At 37.0% G+C, this 26,572-nt stretch overlaps 3 protein-coding genes across 3 annotated transcripts; 1 reads left to right on the top strand and 2 right to left on the bottom strand.

Annotated features, from left to right (window-relative positions):
* Positions 1-1,176: 1,176 nt before the first annotated feature.
* LOC137720414 (uncharacterized) lies at positions 1,177-3,571 on the top strand. Its single transcript, XM_068459484.1, has 5 exons — positions 1,177-1,779; positions 1,891-2,202; positions 2,298-2,649; positions 2,775-2,888; positions 3,002-3,571. The coding sequence occupies exons 1-5, from the start codon at positions 1,435-1,437 to the stop codon at positions 3,115-3,117; spliced, it is 1,239 nt and encodes a 412-aa protein (XP_068315585.1). The 5' UTR covers positions 1,177-1,434; the 3' UTR covers positions 3,118-3,571.
* A 4,771-nt stretch (positions 3,572-8,342) lies between these two features.
* Positions 8,343-10,170, bottom strand: LOC137720480 (glycine-rich protein A3-like). The gene is made up of 2 exons (XM_068459554.1): positions 9,704-10,170; positions 8,343-8,840 (listed from the first exon to the last, which is right to left on the bottom strand). The coding sequence occupies exons 1-2, from the start codon at positions 10,041-10,043 to the stop codon at positions 8,560-8,562; spliced, it is 621 nt and encodes a 206-aa protein (XP_068315655.1). The 5' UTR covers positions 10,044-10,170; the 3' UTR covers positions 8,343-8,559.
* A 1,063-nt stretch (positions 10,171-11,233) lies between these two features.
* Positions 11,234-26,211, bottom strand: LOC137721497 (protein DETOXIFICATION 35-like). The gene is made up of 8 exons (XM_068460593.1): positions 25,900-26,211; positions 16,212-16,837; positions 15,916-15,972; positions 15,555-15,793; positions 15,348-15,466; positions 15,144-15,230; positions 14,959-15,059; positions 11,234-11,410 (listed from the first exon to the last, which is right to left on the bottom strand). Exons 1-7 carry the CDS (start codon positions 26,200-26,202, stop codon positions 14,982-14,984), a joined length of 1,509 nt encoding a protein of 502 aa, XP_068316694.1. The 5' UTR covers positions 26,203-26,211; the 3' UTR covers positions 11,234-11,410; positions 14,959-14,981.
* Positions 26,212-26,572: the final 361 nt, after the last annotated feature.

The following is a 26,572-nucleotide window of genomic DNA, read 5'->3' as shown; positions in this document are numbered from 1 at the left end:
AAAATCACAATGAGGATCCTTCGACAAAAAGTGAGGCGAATTGGAACAAGACAATGCCAATTGGACAAAATTTGAAAACGCAGTCGCTTAATTGCAAAGAATAAGAATCTCGACGGTGGGAATGCTTGAGAACATAAGCACAGTAAAAGACACCCACAAATCTCTGCGGACTCTCCTCCGTTCCAACAAACAACCCATTATATAAGGACAACCTTATCCAGTCTCACTGGCACTTTGTATTACTATTATGTGTGAACTTGACATGCCATGAACGTAGAGCTTTGAATTAGTTATAAACAAATATAATCTAATTAAACAACTAACGTTACGTAAGTGTGTGATGTTCATACGAAAATTAAGAATCATTGTTAATTATGGTACAAATAACGAATTTGAATACAGTACATATATGTATTTAATATAATCATCGTCTCGACGGTTAGACGGTAATTGCATTTTTAGATTTCATTTTCAATTTACATCCCTAAATCAATCACCAAAGTTGAGTGTCTCCGAAGAGACATATAATGATTGCATTGAAGACATGTAAACTGTTAGTAGCACTGAAAAAATCTCATTATACATTCCAAACTTTTTATATTAGGAAAAAAAATACATTTATGAGGAGTGTAAAATGAGATTTTTGGAATGCCAATAACATTTCACAAAGACATATATCAAAATGAATTAAATATGACTGTTAGATGATTGTTATATTAAATACATGTAAGTGTTTTTACTGGTTCCACAATAACATCACTCAAGTCAAAATAGTTTTTGCACTCTTTTTTCTTCCTCCTGGTTTTTCTAATCACTCAATTAATTAAATTGCAAAAATTATGACAGATTCAAGAAAAAAATAGTACAAAAAAAAAAAAAAAAAAAAACGAAAGTTCAAAAATCACTATACGTATAGCTCGTGAGTTATTATTATTTTTTTTTTTTGAAAACTTAGTGCGCGAGTTTGCATAGAAGGACAAACGTCTCCAACCAATGGCCCAGCCTTCCTGTTGTTTGCACAATCCCAGCCTGCCCCAACCTTCCCTCTCTCAATTTTCATAATTTCAAATTTATATAATTGTTTTGAATTTTTTGAATTGTCCCAAATAGACCCTGAAACCTTAATAAAGGCAGCTTGTCTTCCACATCGCCCTCAACCCCCCATCCCATTCCCTTCCCTTTACTCTCTCTCTCTCTCTCTCTCTCTTGTTTCTCTCTCTACACTTGTGTTTTTGGGGGTCCCAGACCCTCCCAGCCTGCAAACCCCAGCAAACTCAACTGGCCTCTCATTATTAAATCTTCTCCAAGCAGCAACACTCTCTCACTCCCAACTCAATCCATCTCCTCTCTCTCTTCATCCCTCTCTCTCTCTCTCTCTCTCTCTCTCTTCATCCTTTTCTCTCTAGCCTCATCCATTTATACGCTCCAGTCCGTATGACTCAGTCCCAGGACGATCCCGGGTTCTATCTCCCCTCCCACTTCCTCACGGACGACGTCGTGCTCCACAACAACATGGACGACAGCAACAGCTTCCGCGGAAACTGTCTCGAACCCCGCGCCAGATTCCCCACCGAGTTCCCGTACGAGTCCGACTCGTCCGACTCCAACTGGGCCCTGAGTTCCCCTGTCGAGTCCGTGGTGGGCTCCTCCGAGACCGAGGGCGGCAGCAGCAGCGACGAGGAGGACTTCCTCGCCGGCCTGACTCGCCGCCTTGGCCAGTCCTCGCTGCAGCCGGCTCACCAGACCCAGAAGCTATCCGTCCCCGAAGAGAAACCCGAGGTAACGATTTCAGCTTGCAACATCAGATTTATTTTCTGTTATACTGTTACTGTTCCTGTTTAAGATATGGGAATTTCGAAACGCTGACCGAGTTTTACTGTATTGACTCAGTGGGTCATGTCCGGGTCTCCCCAGTCAATTCTGAGCGGAGTCGGGAGCTGGTCGAGCAACGGAAGCCCGACGGGCCCGTCTTCCCAGGTGCCGTCGCCACCGACGACGCCGTTTGGAGCTCAGGACGACACCTGGGAGCTGATTTACGCTGCAGCGGGGCAGGTTGCGCGGTTGAAGATGACTAACAGCCTTGGTGGAGCAACTGAGTTCAGCGGCAACCACGGCCGCCGCGGACTTATGGGTCCACCTCGGATCCCCAGTCCTCCCCAACACTCTGCTCCCGGTCTCTGCTCCAACCGGAGCTTCCCTCAGGTAGAAGTCGTAAAGCCCATTTCATGTCGAGCAAAACAGAGCTTTTTGATATGCTTGTGTTGTGGTCTGACAAGGGTGTTTTCGGTATTTTTCAGTTTCACCATGTGAGGCAGGAGAACCAAGTAAATCATCTTCCTTGGTCAGCTCAGCCACAGCAGCAACCTCAGCAGCAGCACCAGCAGATCCAAACCAGAGGAAGAAACACTGCAGGTTACGAGAGATGCGGGCATGGTGTTAATTTGCCCCAATCAGCATGGCCGCCGCTGCAAGTCCAACACCACCACCAGCACCACCATCAAAATCAACAGGGACAGCACCACAATAACGCCGCCGTGCGTCCCGTTTTGCCTAACGGTTCCAACATCAAGAGGGAATGCGCTGGCACCGGCGTTTTCTTGCCTCGCAGATATACAAACCCTGCCCCTCCTGAACCTCGCAAGAAACCAGGTACTAATTTGTAATTTTGGATTTCGACCATTTTGGTCTTTTTTTTTTTTTTTTTTTTTTTTTTAAATTAAAATTACTTCGGGTCTTTATTTTGACATATTATGTTTGATTTTGCTATCAAATAGGCAGTCCAACTGTTCTACTGCCGGCCAAGGTTGTTCACGCACTGAACCTGAGCTTCAAGGACATGAACCGCCACGCTCCGCCGCGTTTCAACGCCGCTTTGACGCCAGACCACGGTAATTAAGTTCACAGTTCAATCCTTCTACTTCTGAAAACTTTGTGTTTCAGATCTATAACTCTGTTTATGTTGGTTCCTTAAAATAACAATTTCTGCAATTGGATTCTGCAGAGGCACTGGCGGCACGAAGATACGCACTCCTGGCTCAGCAAAGACTTGAATTAAGGGCAGCGGCCGAGGGGCCGGTAAATCTTGAACTGCGCCTCCCCCAGGAGTGGACCTACTGATTTAGTTTCAACTCCAAAGGGGCAAAAAGGGAATAAAAAAGAAGAAGATTATATAGAAATTAGGGTTTTCCGATTAGGGTTTTATGAAGGTGGTATTTTGGGTTTTTAATTATTTAATTAAGGAGATTGAAGAATGTGAGATTAGATTAGGAGCAATAAGAAAGATATCCAGGTTTTATTTGGAAGGGTGCTGCTGCGGCTTCTTTGGGGAGCTAGCTTTTAGGTCAAGGAAGATGATAAATTACTAGGAAAGATGTGTTCTTTTGTGTTGTAATAATTTGGGTTTAATTAATTTAATTTGTTCCAAATCCAAAGTTTGATTAGGGGAGAATCAGTGTTTAATTCTGCATTAGGGTAATTTAATTTCTGGTTTGTAAGTGAAATTTCACTACCCCTTTCTCTTGGGATGTAAGATTCTACTAATAAGTAATAAAAATTAGTAGTTTTCTGTCAAGTTCTGTTTATTCTTCTGGATTCTGTAATGATTTGTTTAATTGTGTTTAAGGGATTTGTTTAGTGGTGTATTAGGTTAATTAATTTAGTCAAATCTAAAAGACTGTTCTTAACCGGATTCTTTTTACCAAGTTATTCTTATCAAATAATTCGGTTATTTGAAATTTAATTTAACGATAAAAATTATTATATTTTTAAAATTAGGCTCAAATTTTAGAAGTTCGGACTAATTGATGAGAAGAACTTGACGGAAGGATCCTTTCCGAAAACCACTTCACAGATTGCAGTTGTTTTCCGAAAAGCAACACTCAGCTGAACATGGTTGGGGCCCTCCTAGAGCTGTACTATATGGTTGGTTACAGTTGGTAGCACATTACAATACTAATTCTTTACAACTCTATTTCAGTAAAAAAAAACTGCTCGGCGGGAAGTGATTTTTGCACGTTCATTCTTTTTTCAACATTAAGAACTGAAATGAATTTAAGTGTTTGTTTGAAATATCCATGAGCCTGTATAAAGAGAAAAACAAACGATGAAAAAAAGTGTTCGGAAAATATCTACCATATTTTCTCTCCTCGTTTCGATGATGCAGACTCATCGATCTAATTGTTATTGTTCGATTGTTATGGTAACCGACTATTATTCAATTTAATGGCAAAATGTAAATATAAAATAGATCAAGTGTTTTTCACTAACATTATCGGTTGTCGGGCGACTAAATCTGTGCGCGTTGGAGCTAAAGGTTGCACACTTTGGCATTGCCAAAATTTTTAAATAATGGAGTCATGATTTCGAAAAAACATAAATTCAGGGACCATTTCGTCGAGCACTTGACGTTCACTTGTCGATTCCTACCGACAAAAGCTTACACCAACGTATGTCGACAATTACTATGATCAATAGAGCCTTGTTAAAGACGGTTGTAGGAAACTGCCAACTAATGTTGAAGACTAACAAGCTTGTTAACTGAAGCATTTCATCAAGCACTCGGTTCACACAATAAAGGTAGTCGCACACAAGAAGAGAGAAACGGAAAATAAAGATGTTAAAATAAAACAGAATTAGGAGGAAGAAGTTATGACTTAATTCGCCGTAACCATTTACAGGGGTCAAAATATAAATACACAGTCAATTATACATGATAATTTTGGAGTTGTTGAGATCATAGACAACCAATGACTCTATATTGACTCCATTACAGTTGCACGCACGAGTGAAGGCCTAATGCGTGCCGGCCATTGGGAAGACACAATGGACGATATGTGCCTACCATTCTGCCATAAATATCTTTGGAATTTAAATCGCTATACACCAAGTCAAATATATTCACGGAGCTGTGTTTTTAGCTTCAGCGTGAAGGTTTGAACTTTTTGCCGTACGTTGCTATCCTCATTTTTTGATTTCCTTGGACCCACACGATTTCCCTGCGTCTCTCTCACTCTCCTCCTCCATCCTCCACCATTTTCCCCTCCATGTTTGTTGGTAAATTAACACAAGCCATGCCTTCACAAAGAAGAAAAACTAACATGTATTCGGGAAGTTCAGCGGCATTTCAAGCTTATCACGTATTATTTAGTGTTTTAATTAGTCTATATAGTGATCATATAATTTGTTCAGAAATCATCTTGGTGCATGTGTTGCATGCTAATTCTTTATTTTATTTATTTTTATTTATGAAGATTTAAATGGAGTAGATATTATTTCCTTGTCATATTTATGTTTTCGGACTTAAATTAGTGCCATACATTATGTCATATTCAACCAATAATAAAACCTGATCAATGATTTAAATTTTTGGTCTAACAACATAAATGTCTTATACTGCTATAGTTCATGATAAAACTAAACATAACAAATTGTACGACGAGATAACATTTTGCAGTACCATGAATTATGGAACATTATGGTTATATGTTTTCTTTAGTGAAAAGTGAAAGGTAAAGCCTGCCTCCAGGCGGTTCAAATTTAGACCCACTAGCTTCATATCATAAAGTGAATTAGCAGCTTGATTGGTTCATAAAATTTCACCCTTGCGTTTGCACAGTTTTGAACTGAAATGTCTCTGTGAATCTTTCCGGTCTCCGGAAAGGTGGACTGTCATGGCGAAGCCACCAGTTGGTCTTTTTTTTGAAAAAACAAAAAAATTTATAAACAAACTATTGTCATGCCCATACCTTGTATGACAAGATCCAATGCTCCCTTTTTCCTCTTAAACCTAATTTTGTTGATTAAAACAGTGAAAGGGCTTGGCTGTTTTTACTTTACCTTAACCTAACCTATCATTAAACAAAAACAAAAATATATAATTAACTTAACTAACCAACTCTTTTACATGTCACGACTGTCGTTAATGTAAGCAAATCAAAGGAGTCGCCAAGCTGGCTCAACTACTCACAAATCTCTACTTTTTTTTCTCCCTTTTTTAGCCCCCTCTTACTTGGTCGAATAGTTTTGTCGGCTCAAGTTTTCGGTAGTTAGGCGAGCGTGACAACAACATTTTCCAAAATACCTGATCTTTGAGACATATCTATCCCAACTCCGTGCCTTCCCAGTAGAGGTAGAGAATCTAGAGATGAATGTGTAAAAGAAGGCAATATAATGATAATGATTTTATTTTATTTTATTTTTTTTCAAATCAAAAGAGCGATTGAATTAATAAAAAATGAAGAACTTCTAACCATCTAGTTATCCTAGAATAAACATAAACCAATTAGATGGAAAAAAAGAGGCTAGAGAGTTATTTGATGAGTCAACTATTCCCTTGTATTATGATTTCATCTAATTTTATGAGCGTCTCACTCAGTGTGAAAGTTTATCTAATTAGACAACTTTATCAAATATTTTATATGGAGTAAGACAGTTTGTATTTGCATACTCAACCTTTGTGTTTCTACACAACCAAATGAAAATTAAGAAATTGTGAAACTTAAAAGAATTTTTTAAGTGTAACTGTAACACCGACTTACTCCGGCACATATTATAATGAGTTATATAGTAGCAATTATCAAATAAATGACTTAGGTTATCATAAGTAGGGGGAGGTCATAAGTCAGAGAGCACAATTGGACCTTGGTGTGCTTTAATTTAGTAGAGTCTTTTGATGAGAAAGCCTTGTTTGCTCTCTAAGAAAAAATAAAAATAAAAAGAAATTAATTTCGTGACTTTGCCCAGCAACCAACCAAGCCTATCAAGCGTCATGCGATTAGAAGGGACTGTCATGTCAGCACATGGTCTGGCCCATATCCAGCCGTCAATCACGTTGTGATGGGTCCAACTTTGGGCCCGATCAGCGCCCTGGATTTGTTTATACTTTAATTTCCGTTGATGACAGTTATTATTAACGGTTGCTTCAAAGACACACATACCTTGCTTTATCACAATCATTATAATTTTTTAAAGTGTGTGCTATCCGCACATCCCAAATTACTTCTCATATACCCCTTGTTAATTTTTGTCCGTTGATATTCTTCAACTTATCCGATCCGACGACCGAAAATTGAAAAGGTGTGTGAGAAGTAAAATTGAGTGTATGGATATCAAACCTTTTTTAATACATACGTTTCTCTAATTCAATGATCGTTAAATCGAGAAATTTTTTAGTATGACAGTCTCATCGTCACGACGTAGACACTAAATTATCAAACAATGGCACGAGCGATGAGTGGCGCGTTACTTGCTAATCATGTTTGTCGATATTTGCTTTATCTTGAATAATGAACGTTTGGCATAAATATCCAAGGGTTTTTTTATTTTGGGGTAATTTGGGCACATAAAGATGATAACAAAGATACTTTTGGGTTTTATTGCATAGGCCCAATGGGCTATGACTTTGGGTTTGTTTTGTTGATCATAGGGCTTTTGAAAAAAAAAAAAAAAAAAAGGAAAAACTTGATATAAGTTCAATTTTTTTAGCCCATAGTAGGAATAGTCCAATTTATTAAAATAATTCTAATTCTTTAAATTTAATTATTTAATTATCAATAATTATCTATTCAATGATAAGATTTATTATAAAAATCAAATTTCTTCCTAATTATCTCTTTGATTATTTCTTTTTCTTTTTTATTATTTCTTGTTCTTCCCCCTGCTTTAAACCCCATTTATAGATTTTATTTTTAATTTTTATAATCAACCTATATCACAGGTTAATTATTTTTATGTATCTATATGACAAATTTTTTTTTATAATCAACGTGTCACAAATTAATGTGTCTTGCTTGTAGGTATATTATGTTTTTTTCCTACTTTTTAGTTAGGTTTCATATCTCGCTTACATGTATAATATATATTCATATATTTGTTACTTGAGTTAAGGTAGAATGTTTTGTAGATAATTTATATTAGTATATTAGTTTTTGTTGTTGTAAGATATTAATTAGATTTTTTGGAATTGAAAAATGCATAATATTAGAAGATTTTTAATATTTAAAAAAAATATAAAATGAGTATAAAAGAAATAAAAACATGGAATTAGATAATTGAACTCACTCTTAAAACCATCTATGTTTTTAGACCCAGATCTAAAAGCCCCCATAAAAAAACTAGCAAGCGTCTGTTTGAACTTGAAAAACCATCCTGCTCATAAGCACTTGCTATAAGCGTTCTACGTGATCAAACAATTATAAAATTTGGATGACCAATTTTACGTGGATGATCTTTCAATGTGAACCTAAAATGTGTGAACAAGTTCTGATCGTTGAAATGCATTATAAACAATAAGGACCCAAAATGGATAACAGAAACAAAGCCAGAATTCCTAAGACAAAGCCGAATGTGTAAAACTCAGACATAAACAATCACATTTCTACAAGAAGAAATAATAACAATGCGGGTCAAATGGCCAAGGAGGCAACATATATAGAATCAAAGTCATAAGGAAAAAACAGATGGTTCAAATTCTGCAGAATTAAACACATAACGGACTTCCATCGAACCACATATCGTAATTGACAGCTTATTTATTTATCCATAAGATCAGTATGATACGCATCACTTCCATTTCTTGAACTTGCCTCCACCGTGCTTGCCGAACTTGCCTTTCTTATGCTTCCCGAATTTCCCCTGCTTGAACTTGCCATGCTTCCCGCCATGTGATGCAAAGCCGTGACCAACATTGTGAGCACCATAACCGCCAGGAAGCATACCATGAGAACCATAAGAACCGTGAGAACCTTGGCCATGCTGACCACCTTGAGTGAGATGGTGAACACCTGCAGCAGCTGCAGCAGCGGCTGCACCACCAGCCAGCAACGTCCCTACGCCATGGTGTCCTGCAGAGATAAAATAGCACAAACACTCAGAATCAAACTGACACATGAAGACATGTAGAGAAATAAACTACGAAACTTTGAGAGTACAGAGAACAGCTCCACAAGCTAAGAAAACTTTAAATCCAAGTACAATTACAACCCTAATCAGCTGATAATCACAAGGCCTAAGTAATCGTAAGAGGAGACTAGACATACGACTGTGAGCACTTCATATGACTAGATGGACATTTATGCACTAAGATCATTCCGACATTATAGTTCCAAGGAACTTAAGACTCGATTGTTAAAAATGCACTATAAAAACGCTGCCAATGAACTAGTTAAGCACTGTAAAGCTACCAATCAAAGACACTAAACGAATCACTTTCAAATGACACATTTCAAATTCTCATCTCAAAGTCTCTCCAACGTACTGCATATTTTTGTAGCGCATTCAACAAATTTAGCCCGAGTTCCATCGAAATTTAAAGTCCTTCGTCCAATCACACCATACAACAACAACAACAACAAAACCTTTCCTACTAAGTAGGGTCCGCTGTATGAATCCTAAAACGCTATTGTGCTTAGTTCCACCATAAAGATGAAAATTCTTTGATAACAAAAAATAGGGTGTTGTGTTTCTACTCGTGCCTCCCGGGTTGGGGTAATTTGAAACTTGATTCTCTTTTGCAGATCATAACATATTAAATTACAAATTAATAAAACATGCATACTAGGGTAACAAAATCATGTGTTATACGTCTCGCAATATATAAAGCACATCAGATCCAAAACTGTGGTAATTAAGTTCCACCAATATTTCACCGATTAATCCATCAATTCACATAAAAATTCATACGAGATCGGGAAAAAAATAGAATTACCAGATGAGCCCTGATGGCCAGGCTGAGGATACCCAGACGGTGGGTACCCCTGTTGAGGCGGGTATCCTTGGGGAGGATATCCCTGCTGCGGCGGGTACCCTTGCGGTGGATATCCACCCTGCTGGGGCGGGTAACCTTGTGGAGGGTAGCCGCCCTGCTGGGGAGGATAGCCGCCGTGCTGGGGCGGGTAGCCGCCTTGCTGGGGAGGGTAGCCGCCTTGCTGGGAAGGGTACCCATGCTGAGGCGGGTAAGAACCTCCTCCGAGTCCGTGTGCAAGTTGACTAAAAAGCCCCTTGTCTGCTGCTTCGTCTTCGTGCTGCTTGTCCTTCCCACCGCCCATTTTTTTGTTCAGTAGAAAACCAAATGAAGAGGAAGAAATAAAGATCTGAGATGCTGGGGAGATGGAGTAGCGTCCCCTCCAATTTTATATGGGTTATCGTTTTTGCTATATTGATGGGACGCGGTCTCTCCGCGCCTTCCTAAACTGGTCGTGATCGGACGCGGCAAATATCTTCTCCACGCGTCGGCTCCCTTTTACTTGGGCCATGCGGTCCATTATCCATACATACCCATCATCTTTTTGTCTTTCTCTACATAAGAATTGAGCTAAAAATTCAGGTGCTTGAAATTTCTCAAACAGCTAAAGTTATTAAAACTTTTAATAGTCTTATATTTTTAATTGTTGGATTAAATTTCAAAGGTTTGGATTTCATGCTCAGTTAGCTCAGGTAAAAGGGATCCGAAGAGGATGCCCTTCCCTCTACATACGCAATAATTTTGTCAAGTCACCCACTTACAAAAATCACAATGAACTTGATTTTTACTAATTTTTATAGGTACTAAAACTGAAACGCAAATCACGTGATGTATTATTTTATGTATTGATATGTTAATTTTTAAATTTATTAATAAAATATTTATTATAATTTGAATGAAATAATAACTTCACGTGAACGTATTTCAAGTACACTAACAAATTAGTTACTTTCTTACCTTAAAGATTGAATCAAGAGAGAATCAAGAGAAAAAAGAAATAAGAAAATTAAAAAACGTGCAAAAAGAGAATATCGTTATCCAAAACACATATATCTCTCCACTTTTTTCTTATATATTTACTCATCAAACCTATAATTTGTCGGAAAAATGACTTCAATGCATAAGTGAGGAGAGTTGACAAATGACTCCAATCCACTTGTTCGGGAACGTTTTTCACTATTATTAACAGCTGTCAACAAATTATAATAAAAATGTATTTATATTATTTTTCTTGTAGATTTTTAATGGACTAATGAATTGATGCTTGAATTTGGATTAACATACTGATTTTCTTTTTATGTTGATACCAAATTCAACCCAAACAATTAGAACACAACAAAATGAACTCATATATTTAAGAAATGATGAAACTCAGGCAGCTCTTTAGTAATGAATTACAGTAAAAAAAATTCAGTGGCATGGAATTTATTCATAATTTCGTGTTTTATTCAAATTCTTAAAAACTCAGTAAATATACTTTTTTGTTGTGAAAATACGAGAGCTGGATGATCACTTCCACTTCTCGAACTTGCCACCCCCTGCCGTGGTGCTTTCCATGGTGCTGCACCCCCATGTACTGATAATGACCCCCATGACCATGAGCCACATGGTGAGCTCCGTAAGCAGCCGCCGGACTCCCACCCACCATCGCCGGCCCTACGATGTAGTGCCCTGAACGAATAGAGAAACACCACGTACAATTGAATAAACACTTATTACATATAAATCCTCTCCACTAATTAACTCAAATCTTTTGAAATGATGGACTGCTGTGGCGAAACCACTAACTGGTCCAATTTTTTAAAGAAAAGAATAATTAACTCAAATCTGTTAGTCATGCTACATTTTTCTGTAATACATGAAAATAAAAATATGACTTTAACCTCTGAAACTCTTTTCTTTTTTTTTTTACTTAAAACTCCACTTAATTTAATTTTCTAACTGAACTTAGTGATTAGGCTCCAACTAAACAAATTTCTTAATTAAGTTTTTTTTATATATTTTTTTAATCAAATTTCTTAATTAAGTTTGACTTTACACAATTTGTATTTCTAGATGCCTAAATACACCCCCAATTACTTATTTGTTATCTACATTAATTATATGGATATTATGTAAATTAATGTCATGAAATATTTTTCAAACTAAACAAACTGAAATGGAGAATTAATGATTCTAAAAAATAAAAAATAAATGTATATAATACTGGTGTGACATCCCACATCGTCCAGGGGAGTGATCCTTATATGTATATTCTCATCTCTACCTAGCACGAGGCCTTTTGGGAGCTCACTGGCTTCGGGTTCTATGGGAACTCCGAAGTTAAGCGAGTAGCGCGCAAGAGCATTTTTTGGATGGGTGACCCATCGGGAAGTTCTCGTGTGAGTTCCCAAAAACAAAACCGTGAGGGCGTGGTTGGGGCCCAAAGTGGACAATATTGTGCTACGGTGGAGTCGGGCTCGAAAAGTGGTCTCGCCCGGGCCGGGATGTGACAATTTGGTATTAGAGCCTAACCCTGGTCACGTGTGTGCCGACGAGGACGTCGGGCCCCTAAGGGGGGTGGATTGTGACATCCCACATCGTCCAGGGGAGTGATCCTTATATGTATATTCCCATCTCTACCTAGCATGAGGCCTTTTGGGAGTTCACTGGCTTCGGGTTCCATGGGAACTCCGAAGTTAAGCGAGTAGCGCGCGAGAGCATTCTCAGGATGGGTGACCCATCGGAAAGTTTTCGTGTGAGTTCCCAAAAACAAAACCGTGAGGGCGTGGTTGGGGCCCAAAGCGGACAATATTGTGCTACGGTGGAGTCGGGCCCGGGAAGTGGTCTCGCCCGGACCGGGATGTGACAACTGACCAGCGGATAAAACTTAAGCTGGTATTAGGAAGACTAATTTACCTGAGTTACCCACGATACTTTTGGTCTTCCACATCTATTTATATATTATGAAAATAATACATTATTATTTTCTTCGATAATCATAGGTAAATAAAAAAAAATTATAGTATTTCATTGATATTTTCCATGAAATATTGTAATAATTTTGTATTGAAAAGATATCTAAGTAACAATTCCAAATATAAGTGAATTAATTTATATTTTAGTTTACCTACTTAGAATATTGTAAAACAATTTTCACACTTACATATATAATAAGGAGTAGGTACGTTAATAGTTTACCTATTTACATATATAATAAGGAGTAGGTAAATTAATTTATATGTAAAACGATTCCATTGAACAATACTAAATGATATAGTTATTATATATGGAAATGCATTAGATATTTGAAAATTTTAAAAACAAATACTAAAAAAACGTAGGCATCGTTAGTTTGTTTTTTAATGATTTGATTAGCCAAAATTCAAGTGTGGGTGAGAAACAGTTTAGAAGGGATGTGGCATATGTTGTATATAAATTGTAATAGTAGGTTACTTGTATTCTTACATCGTAGTTTATTTGAATTTTTGGTTTTTGTTGGATTATATATAGGTAGGTTTTTGTCCAGAAAATATGAGTTGAATGTGTCTATCTGTAATGAACTCTACATGATATGACAAGTAATATAAAACTTCATGCCAATTATATTTCATTAAATATTAATTGAATACATTACATTACATAACGCATGTGACATTAAGATATGATACAATTATGTTGTAAGTCTAACATTACTCATATGCAGATCTAAAATGAAAAGTAAAAGATTCAATTTAATCATGATTTCCGTGAGAATAATACCTTGTACTTATTTTTTCACATTAGGGAGGCATACGTAATCATAATTTTAGAGTACCAATAAGTTCATCTTTCTTTTGGGGAGGATTTTATTTTTTAAATTGATGAAGTATCCAAACCAAATGTTTATTTGATTGTAAGGAGGCCTCTCCAAATAGTATGTGATGTTATCTTTCTGGATTAAACTTGATCGTAGTAAAATTAAATGAGCAAATTGATTCATGACATTATCTTTTTGCAAAGCAGTAAAAATATTTGCATTCAAAATGTTGGAACCAAATTTGCGGACATCCGCAGATGGAGGCGAGAACTAAATTGGAATTGTCCATGATCACCAGCTGAGGGGAGAATGAGGTTGATTGGGGGTGTGGTTGAATCCGGAAAGAATAGCATGAACCATTCTTGATGAATGACCTATGACAGGGTGAGGAGATGAGTTCTCCATGAATGTGTCTATGCCTAGACGGCAGTATGAGGATCTCTATTAGGGATAAACAGAACACGTGTATTGTGGTTTTGTAGAAGGAAATATGTGAATGTATGTGGATATCTATGATAGTCTTGTAGAGAATAAAGTGATCATCCCATATAAATACCCAAGCTAGTGTATTTATAGGGATCTTGAGTCCTTGTAGGAGAGTAATCTTCATCCAAGGGAGACTATCTAGGAGAAAATCTAGGATAAGATACCTAATCTTACTAGAATATTGATGCTGCCTAATCCCTAAGATATCCTAATTTGACTTTAATTAGGGTTTCCTTACTTGAAAGACAAGTAATATCTTTAATGAGCTTAAGCCTAGTTGAAAGACAAGTAATATATTTAATGAGCTTAAGCCTAGTCTGTCTGACTTTGCTTGGTATTCTGACTTTGTTTAACTAATGCTAGTCCGATATGACTAAGGCTAGTCCGATCTGACTAAGGCTAGTCCAAACTGACTAAGATGTCTATAAAAGTAACCTGTTCCGATCCACTTCAGGCCTCTCAACTTGTTTGCCTAAACATCACGCACTATAGCCATTCTGGTCTTTCTTGCCACCTAAGGTGCCACATGTCTTGGGTCCAGAAAATTATGGTCCTCCAAAAGCTAACTGATCTAAGAGTTACAAAATTGAATGAGGCGATGCATTGAAGGAGTAGGAGTCTCTCCCCACCTATTCCCATCCCCTTCCCTCCCTTCCTCTCATGTATTGTTTTTTGTCTTATTGTCTCTATAAAAAAAATCAATATAAGATGTTGACGTGGCTAAACTATAACTGTTCAAATAGGAGGGGAGGGAAAGGGAGAGAGATTAGGATGAGAGATAATCCTCTTCCTGCATTGAAAGAGGGGATGCGCTGGGGGTTCCTGGAAGTGATGCTCTCTTTCACCGTCGCAATTAAGTTTTGTGGGTGTTTTGGGCACCCTTTAAACGAGAAATGATGAGTTAATCTCGCCTAATCTATCATTTACTTGCAGAAAAAAGTGGATATTTACATACCTCAACTAAACTGAATTTTTTTTTTATATAATTTCAGCTACATTCTCAGTTTTGATGTCTTGCCCACCCCACTTCCGAACGCGATTTGTTGCTTGCTCCACCTGCAATTTGATTTCAATATGAATAAACTATGAAATGCGGAAACGAAAGTTGGAGAGATTCGCAATAAGCTATTGACTAACTACCTCTGTGTTCCAGTTGGTTTTGTAAAGTATAATTAGCAGAAGTATGGTTTGGAGAGCGGTTCCACATATCATGCCTCCCCAAAGGCCCTACAATATCAGTCAACTAACTCATCAAATACTTGGAAATTAAACTATTTACAGTCGTGGTTGGAGTTGCCAAATTAACTTGGGCATCATTGAAAGAAAAAATATATATAAATTTACCATGACTCCCAAATTTGCAACATGGCAAAGAAGGTATCCAAGAGGAAGTCCAAAAATGTAGTAACAACCCAAGTTTATATAAGCTACCATTGCCTGCCATCCACCTCCAACTGCAACACCTTCACAAAAAAGAAAGCATGACGTCATAATACGCGCGCACAACACTTTTGAATATGCATAAAACATAGTGACTTTTCAAATTAATACCTGATATTACTGGTTGGACACTGTTAAGCAACATAGTTATACCAAGAAGGTATGCTAGTTTAGCGACTGCTTGTTGCAGCTCCTTGTCACTTGTATAAAGTACGGCGAAATCGTCTCTAGTTATTAAAATAAGAACCATGAAAAGAATCCCAAGTACAAGAGATTGAAATATTGTAACATAGACAGAGTATTTGGCTGCTCTGGGACGTCCTAATCCAAGCTCATTAGAGACACGAACACTGCAGAATAAAAAAAACAAATTATTATTGTCACTTCAAAATAATTTCAAGGAAGGATCACCAAAAAATGTTTTAAAGAAGCGTGTGGTAATATTCAGAGAACTATTAGTCCAATGTTTCACCTTATTGCGGCGTTTATTCCAACGAACAAGATTCCTTCCCATCCATTGATGCTCATGCTAAGGAAATCCAAAAGAGGGAAAAAAAGAGAGGAGGGAATACTGTTAGAAATAATCACAAGCTAAATTATAGTGTACCATAAAAAGGCGAAAGACTTAATCAGTAAATACGTCACTATGTCATATGTTTTAGTTCTCCAACATAACAACGCGTTATTAAACTGGAATGTAGTCACAGTAATGTACTTGGTATAGAAAAGTCTTCTCCCTAAAAGGTTGAGTTTTAAGATCCAAATTACCAGATAGAAAGAGAGCCAACGGCTATAACTGCATTAGAAAGATGTCCTGTGAGAATGATAATACTCATCATGTACCAAATTTCCAGGCAGAGCATCACAGCAGAGGCAAGGGAAAGTCTTACAAATGCCCAAATCTCCTTGAATGCCAGCCATGAAAATCCAGTCCAACCTTCCTTACACCAACCCATAACATACACAACTTGAGTAATTGCCATCCCCCATCTCGTGACGGTAAATGACACAGCTGCCCCCGTTGTGCCCCAATCGAACACATAGATGAAGAGCCCTAGCATTCCTATCTCTACGATCAAACCCAAAACAGCAATCCATGCCAGCACCTTCACCTTCCTCTGAGACTGGAGGAACTTCTGAGTTGGGAAAATTACAGCAAGTGAGAACAGATGGGGGATTATTTGGAGTGTGAATTTTCCGGCTAGATTAGCTATGTCGTCTTCTTGGCCCAACCACTTTAGAATCGGCGTGGCAAAGATGTAGGTCGGCAAGATGAAGATGCTGGTTACAAATAGGATTATACATGAGCGCTGCATGTAGATTCCAAGCATATGAACTTGTCCAGCACCAAATGCTTGTCCACATAGGGTCTCCAGAGCACTCCCCATCCCAAGCTGCAATTCATCATAATCAGGACATTGATCGTCTCACAACATAACATATATATCATATCCTAGTATAAAATTTTAAATGTATCAGAATATTTGACAACGTTTGGCCTCTAGAGCACTCTCTATTCCAAACAATATGTACAATATGTTTCAACAAACGTACCTGATTAGTACAATAATTTTGATGGACAATTTGACAATGTAATATGTTAGATACGAAGGAAGTTGAGGTTCTACTATGATAAAATCAATTGACAATATGAAAAGTGACTATAGACGGTGCCATCATAGGCTCACAGTGGTCACCTGACCACTATGGACTTCACATGTTTTTTTTTCCATTTAGTTAGATTATATTTCATAAAAATTGTATTAATAATGTACAATATGTTGTAAAAACTATATGGTGTATGCTAACATCCCACATGCATTAGTATACCAACATGCATTTGGAAAAACGTGAAAAGAATAGTGATATATTTGTTGTTATGTAATATTGTCAAAAGTAGTCATCATATCATTTATGGATGTTCTCATGAGAGTAGCTCTATAAATAGAGTGATCCGTGTGTTATCAAAATACACACTGCGAAAGAAAGAATCAAATAAATAATATTAGTATATTTCCCTCTCTCTCTTTATCTGCCATCCTTTGTGTTATAGCTACTAAAGTTATAGTGTGATATTTTGCACCCGTTTCGCTCCTGTCTTTAGCAAAGGTTATTTCTCTAACTTTTGCCTATTTATAACATGTTATCAGCAAGATTCTCTAACCCTAAACAATTATCATCTCCATCCGCCGAAAATGTTTCCTCCTAGGATTTTATTGTTTTTCTTCTTCCTTTGCCTCACCTGCTAGATATACCCTTGTGAAGAACTATTTGCACCATGCTTGCTTCTCGTTCTTGATTTAACAATTACTTATATATTTGATTTCTTGTTTGGTGTAGTTCTTGATTACTAACTCAATATTTATTTATGTTAATTTTACTGCGATCAAAGATGGTGCGGTATCATCGCCCATCTTGGACTACATATTTAATTTTACTGCAATTTTAGGTGGTGCGGTATAATCGTCCACCCTGCATATTTAAATTTGCCTGCTATTTAATTTTACTACAATTTTAGATGGTATGGTATAATCGTCCACCATTCTCTGCATATTTAAATTTGCCTGCTATTTAATTTTACAGCAATTTTAGATGGTGCGGTATAATCGTCCACCTTGCATATTTAAATTTGCCTGCTATTTAATTTTACTACAATTTTAGATGGTATGGTATAATCGTCCACCCTTCTTTGCATATTTAAATTTTCTTACAGTTTGAGTGGTGTGAAATAATCACTCATCCTATACTTACTTCAATGAGAATGGTGCGGTACAATCGCCATTCTCATTAATTATGTAAATCTCGAGCTTGAAGTTTCAAGTGCTTATCATTTTGGATTCCTCCAGGAATACATATTATTGCAAGTTCTTAAACATATCATTTTTCTTTCAGAAAAGAAAATGACTAACTTGGAAAAACTTGATTTTGTTGCCTTGGACCATTACTAGGAAGAACTACCTTACCTAGGTAGTGTCCAAGATCCATCTGGAGGCAGGAAATCTTGGAGAAACCATTAGGGAGGAAAATAGTGCATCCTCTCAAGATTGGGCGAAGGCCATGATCTTTATTCGTCACCACCTTGATGAAGGACTAAAGAGCGAGTATCTAACGGTTGAAGATCCATTAACTCTCTGGAAGGCATTGAGAAACAGATACAATCACCATAAAACGGTGATTCTTCCAAGAGCTCGTTATGAGTGGACTCACCTAAGTATCTAGGATTTTAAGTCAGTGACTGAGTACAATTCTGTGATATTCAGAATTAGATCCCAGATGAAGCTTTGTGGGGAAACCATTACTGATGATGATATGCTGGAAAAGATTATCAGCACCTTTGATGCCTCCAACATGCTATTGCAACACCAATATAGAGAGCAAGGCTTCACTGAATACAACAAGTTGATATCTGTGCTCTTAGTAGCTGAACAAAACAATGAGCTACTGATGAAGAGTTATCAGTCCCGACCTACTGGATCGACACCATTCGTAGAAGTGAATGCTGCTTCCCTTGAAAGGAACACCACATCATCTCGTGGCAATAATTACAAACGAGGATGTGGCCACAAGTGAGGCTGGTGGAACGGGAAGGGTAAGAATCGTGGTGTCTAGTTTCACAACCAGGTTCTAAGGCATAATTCAGGTCCGAGCTTCAAGAATGCAAACTGCCACAAAGGCAAAGCTTATATGAACAACGTTCATAGAAACTCTGAAGGAGCTTGCCATAAGTGTGGTGGTAATGAGCACTGGGCGCGTACCTATCGTACCTCAAAACAGCTAGTGGATTTATATCAAGCCTCCCTCAAAGAAAAGGGTGTCGAGATTAATTTCCTCAACCAGGCTGGACCAATGGATATACCTGATCCAGTGCTCAACTTATCAGGGTAGTTGAACACAACCCACTTAGATGTTTCAGACTTCATTATGGAAAAAGGGAATGAAGTGTACCGGTCCGATTGAATCATTTATGTTTGATGTATCTTTTATTCTGAACTTGTAGTTTAAAACTTGCATTTCAATTCAATAAAAGTGGCATTTCAATTTCCCTTTTATTATGAATAAGTTGTTTTTAACTATGATCCCCTTTACTCAGAAAGCTTGGATAAAAACTGTGGTTATTCTGAAAACATGAGAAATGGCGGAGATATTTATCTTGCAGACAACGCAACCACGCATACAATACTTCATGATCGAAAGTATTTCTAAAGCTTAATGCTTACAAAAGTAAAGGTAACAACAATATCAGGCCAATCAGATGTAATTGAAGGATCAGGGAAAACCCAGATTATGTTACCAAATGGAACAATATTGTTCATACAAAATACGTTGTATACTACTCAATGTATTGGAAATTTGTTGAGTTTCAAAGACATATGTTTAAATGGATACCACATTGAAACGAAAAATGCAGAAAATGTGGAGTATCTATGCATGATACCCAGAAGAGTATATTGGAGAAGTTGCGTGGTTTGTCGAGTGGATTATATTATACATACCTAAAAACAGTTGAATCATATACTGTCATGAACCAGAAGTTCATTGATTCAAAAATTTACATGCTTTGACATGATCGTCTGGGCCATCTGGGATCCACCATGATACGTATGATCATTACCAACTCTAATGGACATCCATTATTGAGCAGACACATTGCTATCTCAAATGATAACCCTTGCCAGGCTTGTTCTTAAGGAAAGCTGGTAATTAGGCCATCACAACTAAAGGTTGATGCTGAATCCCTATCATTTTTGCAAAGAATTGAAGGAGATATTTGTGGGCTTATTCAACCATCTTGTAGACCATTTCAATATTTTATGGTTTTGGTTGATGCATCTACTTGATGGTCACATGTTTGTCTGTTGTCTACTCGAAATGTAGCTTTTGTGAGACTTCTTACTCATATAATTAAGTTACGAGCATAGTTCTCAAATTACCCCATTAAGTCAATCCGACTTGATAACTCTGGTGAATTTACGTCCCAAACCTTTGATGATTACTGCATGACATTGGGCATTGATGTTGAAAACCATGTTCTTCATGTCTATACTCACAATGGTTTAGCAGAAGCGTTGATCAAGCAGCTTCAGTTAATAACCCACATTCTGCTCATGAAAGAAAAATTGCCAAGTTCTACATGGGGACATGCCATTTTACATGCTGCATTATTGGTTTGATTGACCACCAATACTTATCAGTACAACTCATGTTTGGGCATTAGCCAAACATTTCACATTTACGAGTTTTTGGTTGTGCTGTTTATGTACTTATTGCACCGCCACAACGCACTAAAATGAGACCTCAACGCAGATTGAGAATTTATGTGGGTTTTGATTCACCATTTATCATTAGATATTTGGAACCCTTGACAGGTGATATATTTACAGATAGTTTTGCAGATTGTTATTTTGATGAGACAGTCTTTCTGTCATTAGGAGGAGAAAAGACCGTTCTAGAAGAACGGCAAGAGCTGACATGGGTTGTTCCCACCTTATTTCATTTTGATCCACGAAGCACTCAATGTGAAAATGAGGTGAAAAGGATCGTTCACCTTCAAAGTATTGCTAATCAAATGCCAGATGCATTTAATGATGCTTCAAAAGTGACAAAGTCATATATACCAGCTGCAAATGCACTTGTAAGAATGGATGTCCTTGTTTGACAAGATAAAGTGGCAGCGAATGAATTATCTGGTGCACACTTGAAGTGTGGCAGACCCCCAAGTTCAAGAGATTCAGCCCATCGGAAGAGAAAGACGAAGGCACAACTGAATCCAAATGAAATCACTCAAGAAAAGAAAATGAATGATAAATCCCCAGTTCATGATTCTGAAAAAGAAAATGTCCTTAATGAGACACATGTCCCTGAAGAGATAGAAGTGCATGAAAGCAAAGAAATCTTCATAAATTATGCATGTAGTAACGAATTGTGGGATTGAAATGAAATAATCATCGACGACATGTTCACATTCTTAGTAGCCAATGAAATCATATTAAGCGATGATATTGAACCCCTATGTTGATGAATGTAAATAGAGACAAGATTGACCTAAATGGAAAGATGCAATCCAGGCATAATTAAATTCCTTGGAAATGCGAAATATTTTTGGACTGATAGTCCAAACCCTGCCTGATGTAAATCCCGTGGGTTACAAATGGGTATTCATAAGAAAGCGCAATGAGAAAACAAGATTGCAGGATATAAAGCATGACTCGTTGCACAAGGTTTTTCACAAAGACCTGGAATTGATTATGAGGATACATGCTCTCATATAATGGACACAATTACGTTCTGTTACTTAATAAGTTTAGTGGTTTCAGAAAAACTTGACATGCGACTTGTGGATGTCATCAATGCGTATCTATATGGAGAATTAGATACTGACATAAATATGAAAGTTCCAGAAGGACTTAAGTTACCTGAAACGATTGACAAACCACGAGGTATGCTCTCAATCAAATTGAGGCGATCATTGTATGGGCTAAAACAATCTGGACGAATGTGGTATAATCGTCTCAGTGAGTATTTGATCAAAAAGGATATATCAACAATGTCATTTGCCTTTGTGTGTTCAATAAGAAATCCAATTTTAGATTTGCTATAATGGCAATATATGTCGATGATATAAACCTAGTTGGAACTCCTGAATAACTCAATAAACCTGTTAAATATCTGAAAAGCGAATTTGAAATGAAAGACTTTGGGAAAATAAAATATTGTCTCGACCTGCAGATCGAGCATTGTGGTAGTGGAATTTTGGTCCGCCAATCAGCTTATATTGAAAAAATCCTGAAGCGATTTGGAATGGACAAAGCTTATCCACTTAGCACACCAATGGTCGTTCATTCTTTGGACATTAAGAAAGATCCATTCCGTCCAAAAGACGATGATGAAATGGTCCTTGGTCCAGAAGTACCATATCCGAGTGTAATAGGTGTTTTATTGTATTTAGCACATTGTACTTGACCAGATATAGCTTTTTCAGTTAACCTGTTTGCAAGGTATAGCTCTGCTCTAACAATTCGCCATTAGAAATGAATCAAAGATGTTTTGCAATACCTTTGTGAGACAACAGACATGGGTCTCTTCTACTTAAAGAAATCCACAAATGACCAGATCCTTATGGTACTTTTGGACCAAGGACCAAAGACCATTTCATCATCTTCTTTTGGACATAATGGATTTTTCTTAATGTCCAAATAACGAACAACCATTGATGTGCTAAGTGGATAAGCCTTGTCCATTCCAAATCGCTTTAGAATTTTTTCAATATAAGCTGATTGGTGGATCAAAATTCCACTAGCACAATGCTCGATCTGCAGGTCGAGATAATATTTTATTTTTCCAAGGTCTTTCATTTCAAATTTACTTTTCAGATATTCAACAATTTTATTGAGCTCTTCAGGAGTTCCAACTAGGTTCATATCATCGACATATACTGCCACTATAGCAAATCTAAAATTAGATTTCTTAATGAACACATAAGGCCAAATGACATCACTAAGATGATTATACCACATTCGTCCAGATTGTTTTAGCCCGTACAATGATCGCCTCAATTTGATTGAGAGCATACCTCGTGGTTTGTTAGTCATTTCGGGCAACTTAAGTCATTCTGGAACTTTCATATTTATGTCAGTATCTAATTCTCCATATAGATACGTGGTGATGACATCCATAAGTCGTTTGTCAAGTTTTTCTGAAACCACTAAACTTATTAAGTAACGGAAAGTAATTGTGCCCATTACAAGAGAGTATGTATCCTCATAATCAATTCCAGGTCTTTGTGAAAAACCTTGTGCAATGAGTCATGCTTTATATCTTGCAATCTCGTTTTTCTCATTGCGCTTTCTTGTGAATACCCATTTGTAACCCACGGGATTTATATCAGGCAAGGTTTGGACTATCAGTCCAAAAACACTTCGCCTTTCCAAGGAATTTAATTCTGCCTGGATTGCATCTTTCCATTTAGGCCAATCTTGTCTCTATTTGCATTCATGAACATAGCGGGGCTCAATATCATCGCTTAATATGATTTCACTGGCTACTAAGAATGCGAACATGTCGTCTATGATTATTTCATTTCAATCCCACAATTCGTTAGTGCATGCATAATTTGTGGAGATTTCTTTGCTTTCATGCACTTTTGTCTCTTCAGGGACACGTGTCTCATCAAGGACATTTTCTTTTCCATAATCGTGAATTGGGGATTTAGCATTCATTTCTTTTCTTGAATGATTTCATTTGGATTCAGCTGTGCCCTCGTCTTTCTCTTTCGAGGGGCTGGATCTCTTGAAGTTGGGGGTCTACCACACTTCAGGCGTGCACCAGATGATTCATTCGCTGTCACTTTATTTTGTCAAACAGGGACATCCATTCTTACAAGTGCATTTGCAGCTGGTATATGTGACTTTGTCACTTTTGAAGCATCATTAAATGCATCTGGCATTTGATTAGCAATACTTTGAAGGTGAACGATCCCTTTCACCTCATTTTCACATTGAGTGCTTTGTGGATCAAAATGAGATAAGGTGGGAACAACCCATGTCATCTCTTGCCATTCTTCTGGAGCGGTCTTTTCTCTCCCTAACGACTGGAAGACTGTCTCATCAAAATGACAATCCGCAAAACGATTTGTAAATATATCACCTGTCAAGGGTTCCAAATATCTAATGATAAATATATCACATGTTATTTGTGGTTTAAGTTTTGTTTGATATGTTCATTGCACATTGCAATAGTGCTACTATTTTGGAGGTTTTTGTGTGCAAGTCCATTGTTTGGCTTATGTGTGGTTTTATTAAACTAAAGTAGGTGCAGGTCCAATGTTCTTTCGAAAGATTTCTAATAGCTTGGTTTGACAAGTGCAAGTCTATATTAACTTAGTCTTTTCTTTATCGAAATTATAATAATAATACTATTAAATTAGTCTTGTTATTTTTATTCCAGCTGCTTGTGCTTGAAGTTGATGTAGTTGCACTTGCTTATGAAGCTGGTAATGGTGAATTTTATCTCAAGTATATCGTATAAATTATCCCTCTGTTATGTTTTCTCATGGGTTCCTAACTTGTGTTACTCTACCATTCAGCTAATGACAAGAATATATTGTATATTTTGTCCCTCTATTGTGCACAACACATTGAGCAAGGAGCTTTGCATTGGTAAGTTTGATTGTACATGGACGAATAGTTTGATTATGTCTATGCTAGACATGAGCAAGGAGCATTGTGTAAGCAATTTTGATTCCCCAATAAGTTGCAACTGTCGTCATTAATACAATTTGATCAAGTTGTGAGAAATTTTTTATGTTTGAGGATTTTCTTTGTATTCTTGAGGACAACTAATTAATCCCAGAGTTGAATATCTTTTAATTATTATTGCGTAACTTATTGTACCTTCTTTCATTCATTTTGATTTGCATTTTATTAAGGGATTAAAGAGTAGCTTTCAAATGGCAGGTGGTCTGAGATGTTGATTGCAAGGTTTGGAATATCTTTTACTATATGCTTGATTACATGAATACATGCTTTATCATCCAACATGCAAGTGAAATTCAAGTCTGACCATATGCTTGATTACGTGATTACATGCTTTCTTGTTGACAAATGGTTAAGTTTTCATTGTTTAGTGTAACTATGGTGTTAATTGCAGCCCATCCCCATTTTCTAACAGATTGTTGTGTTAAAGTATCTTCAATTGAATGTATCTTTTTCATGATGTAGTGTGAATCAGTGCAGCTCCATAATGTTATTACTTATAGAAAGATTCCTAGCTACAATTTGATTGTTTCGGTTTTAAGGATGCTTTTTCTTATGTTGTCATACATAATAATTACCATTTGTATTATTTTTGATAGATATTATTGCAAAACTATTGCTAAACTGATACTGAGGAATGGGAGTATGATATGATTATTGTATAATATAATACTTTGTATAACCATTGTACATATACATATCACTAATCAAAGCAGCATTATTAGAAATTATTTTGTGTGTTTTCAAGCATTTATTTTTTTTATAAATTAAAATTCTTTCCCGACAAAGCTAATTTTGTCGGTAAACTAAGGTAGTGCCGACAAAATATCTTTTCTGACGAACACATCTTGTTGGTAAAACGGTGCATTTTGTAGGCTTAAAAATCCTTTTCCGACAGAATTTTTTTGTTGGGGTTTAAGAATGCCGATGAAATATGTTTTGTCGGGAAAGAACCACTTCATAGCCGACGAAATGTTGAATTTTGTCGGCTAGAGTCTTGCACGACATGCTTTGCGCGACAAAATGGCCGACAAATTTTTTCATCGTGAAGGAGTCTTTACCGACAAATTTTGACTTTTGCCGATAAATTTATTTTGTCTGTAAAGTCAAAATTTCTAGTAGTGATGCGTGTGCCAATGAAAGGAGTTAAGGAAAAGAATGTTAAGAAAGGAAAAGAATGCGAAGAAAGGAAAAGAGTTAAGTACCATGACTCCAAAAGAGAATATGGAGATGACGGTGAGCGAAATGGAGATGGCAGAGAGCTCAATAGTTCCGAGATGACCAGCAAAGAGCACAACAACTGCGGTATTTCCATACATACACATCATAGTGATCACAGTCGAACCGGCTATTTGCCACAGCTTCACTGTCTCTATCCAAAACATACGCCGGAATGCATCAAAGCTCCTCACCGGTGCATAATCTTCATTGGTGCCTTCATAAAGAAGTGGCTTATTGCTCAACTCAACGTCACCGTCACCGGCTGTGTGGAGCAGCGGCTTCTCCATTAAGTTAAGAGCAAGCTATAATTAAATATGAGAGTTTGGGACCTTGACCTTAATATATGTTATCGAAAAGAAATGCCCTTAATATTTTATAGACTTCCGTGTGCAGCATGGGCTTCTCCATTAAGTTTGGTAGTACAAGATTTTGTTTGAAAGGTAGTTAGGGACCAATGCCCTTAATCGTTAAATTGTTGTTAGATGGAGCTTCTCCATTAAGTTGGGTTTGAAAGTTTGGTACCTTCTTATAAACTTCTTTTCGAAATGCATTTAAAATGACTGAAATCGTTTTTAGTAAAAATGTTTTTGAAACTGATCCTTAAAAATTCAAGTGGATTCTGGAAAAACACTTGAAGTGTCTTATACAAGAAGTACA

This window comes from Pyrus communis, chromosome 16, assembly GCF_963583255.1.
Source record: "Pyrus communis chromosome 16, drPyrComm1.1, whole genome shotgun sequence".
NCBI lineage: Eukaryota > Viridiplantae > Streptophyta > Magnoliopsida > Rosales > Rosaceae > Pyrus > Pyrus communis.
Note: the sequence above shows the minus strand (reverse complement) of the source record. Positions and strands in the feature narration are given on the sequence as shown.

What these genes read in the sequence shown, in the direction of transcription:
- LOC137721497 (XM_068460593.1), bottom strand. Translation starts at nt 26,202, where the DNA reads ATGGAGAAGCCGCTGCTCCACACAGCCGGTGACGGTGACGTTGAGTTG. An exon ending in GTTGGCTCTCTTTCTATCTG is followed by an intron (nt 15,973 to 16,211) that starts GTAATTTGGATC and finishes GGATTTCCTTAG; the next exon opens with CATGAGCATCAATGGATGGG. An exon ending in GGAATAAACGCCGCAATAAG is followed by an intron (nt 15,794 to 15,915) that starts GTGAAACATTGG and finishes TTTATTCTGCAG; the next exon opens with TGTTCGTGTCTCTAATGAGC.
- LOC137720414 (XM_068459484.1), top strand. Translation starts at nt 1,435, where the DNA reads ATGACTCAGTCCCAGGACGATCCCGGGTTCTATCTCCCCTCCCACTTC. An exon ending in CCAACCGGAGCTTCCCTCAG is followed by an intron (nt 2,203 to 2,297) that starts GTAGAAGTCGTA and finishes GGTATTTTTCAG; the next exon opens with TTTCACCATGTGAGGCAGGA. An exon ending in TGAACCTCGCAAGAAACCAG is followed by an intron (nt 2,650 to 2,774) that starts GTACTAATTTGT and finishes GCTATCAAATAG; the next exon opens with GCAGTCCAACTGTTCTACTG.
- LOC137720480 (XM_068459554.1), bottom strand. Translation starts at nt 10,043, where the DNA reads ATGGGCGGTGGGAAGGACAAGCAGCACGAAGACGAAGCAGCAGACAAG. An exon ending in TGGCCATCAGGGCTCATCTG is followed by an intron (nt 8,841 to 9,703) that starts GTAATTCTATTT and finishes TTATCTCTGCAG; the next exon opens with GACACCATGGCGTAGGGACG.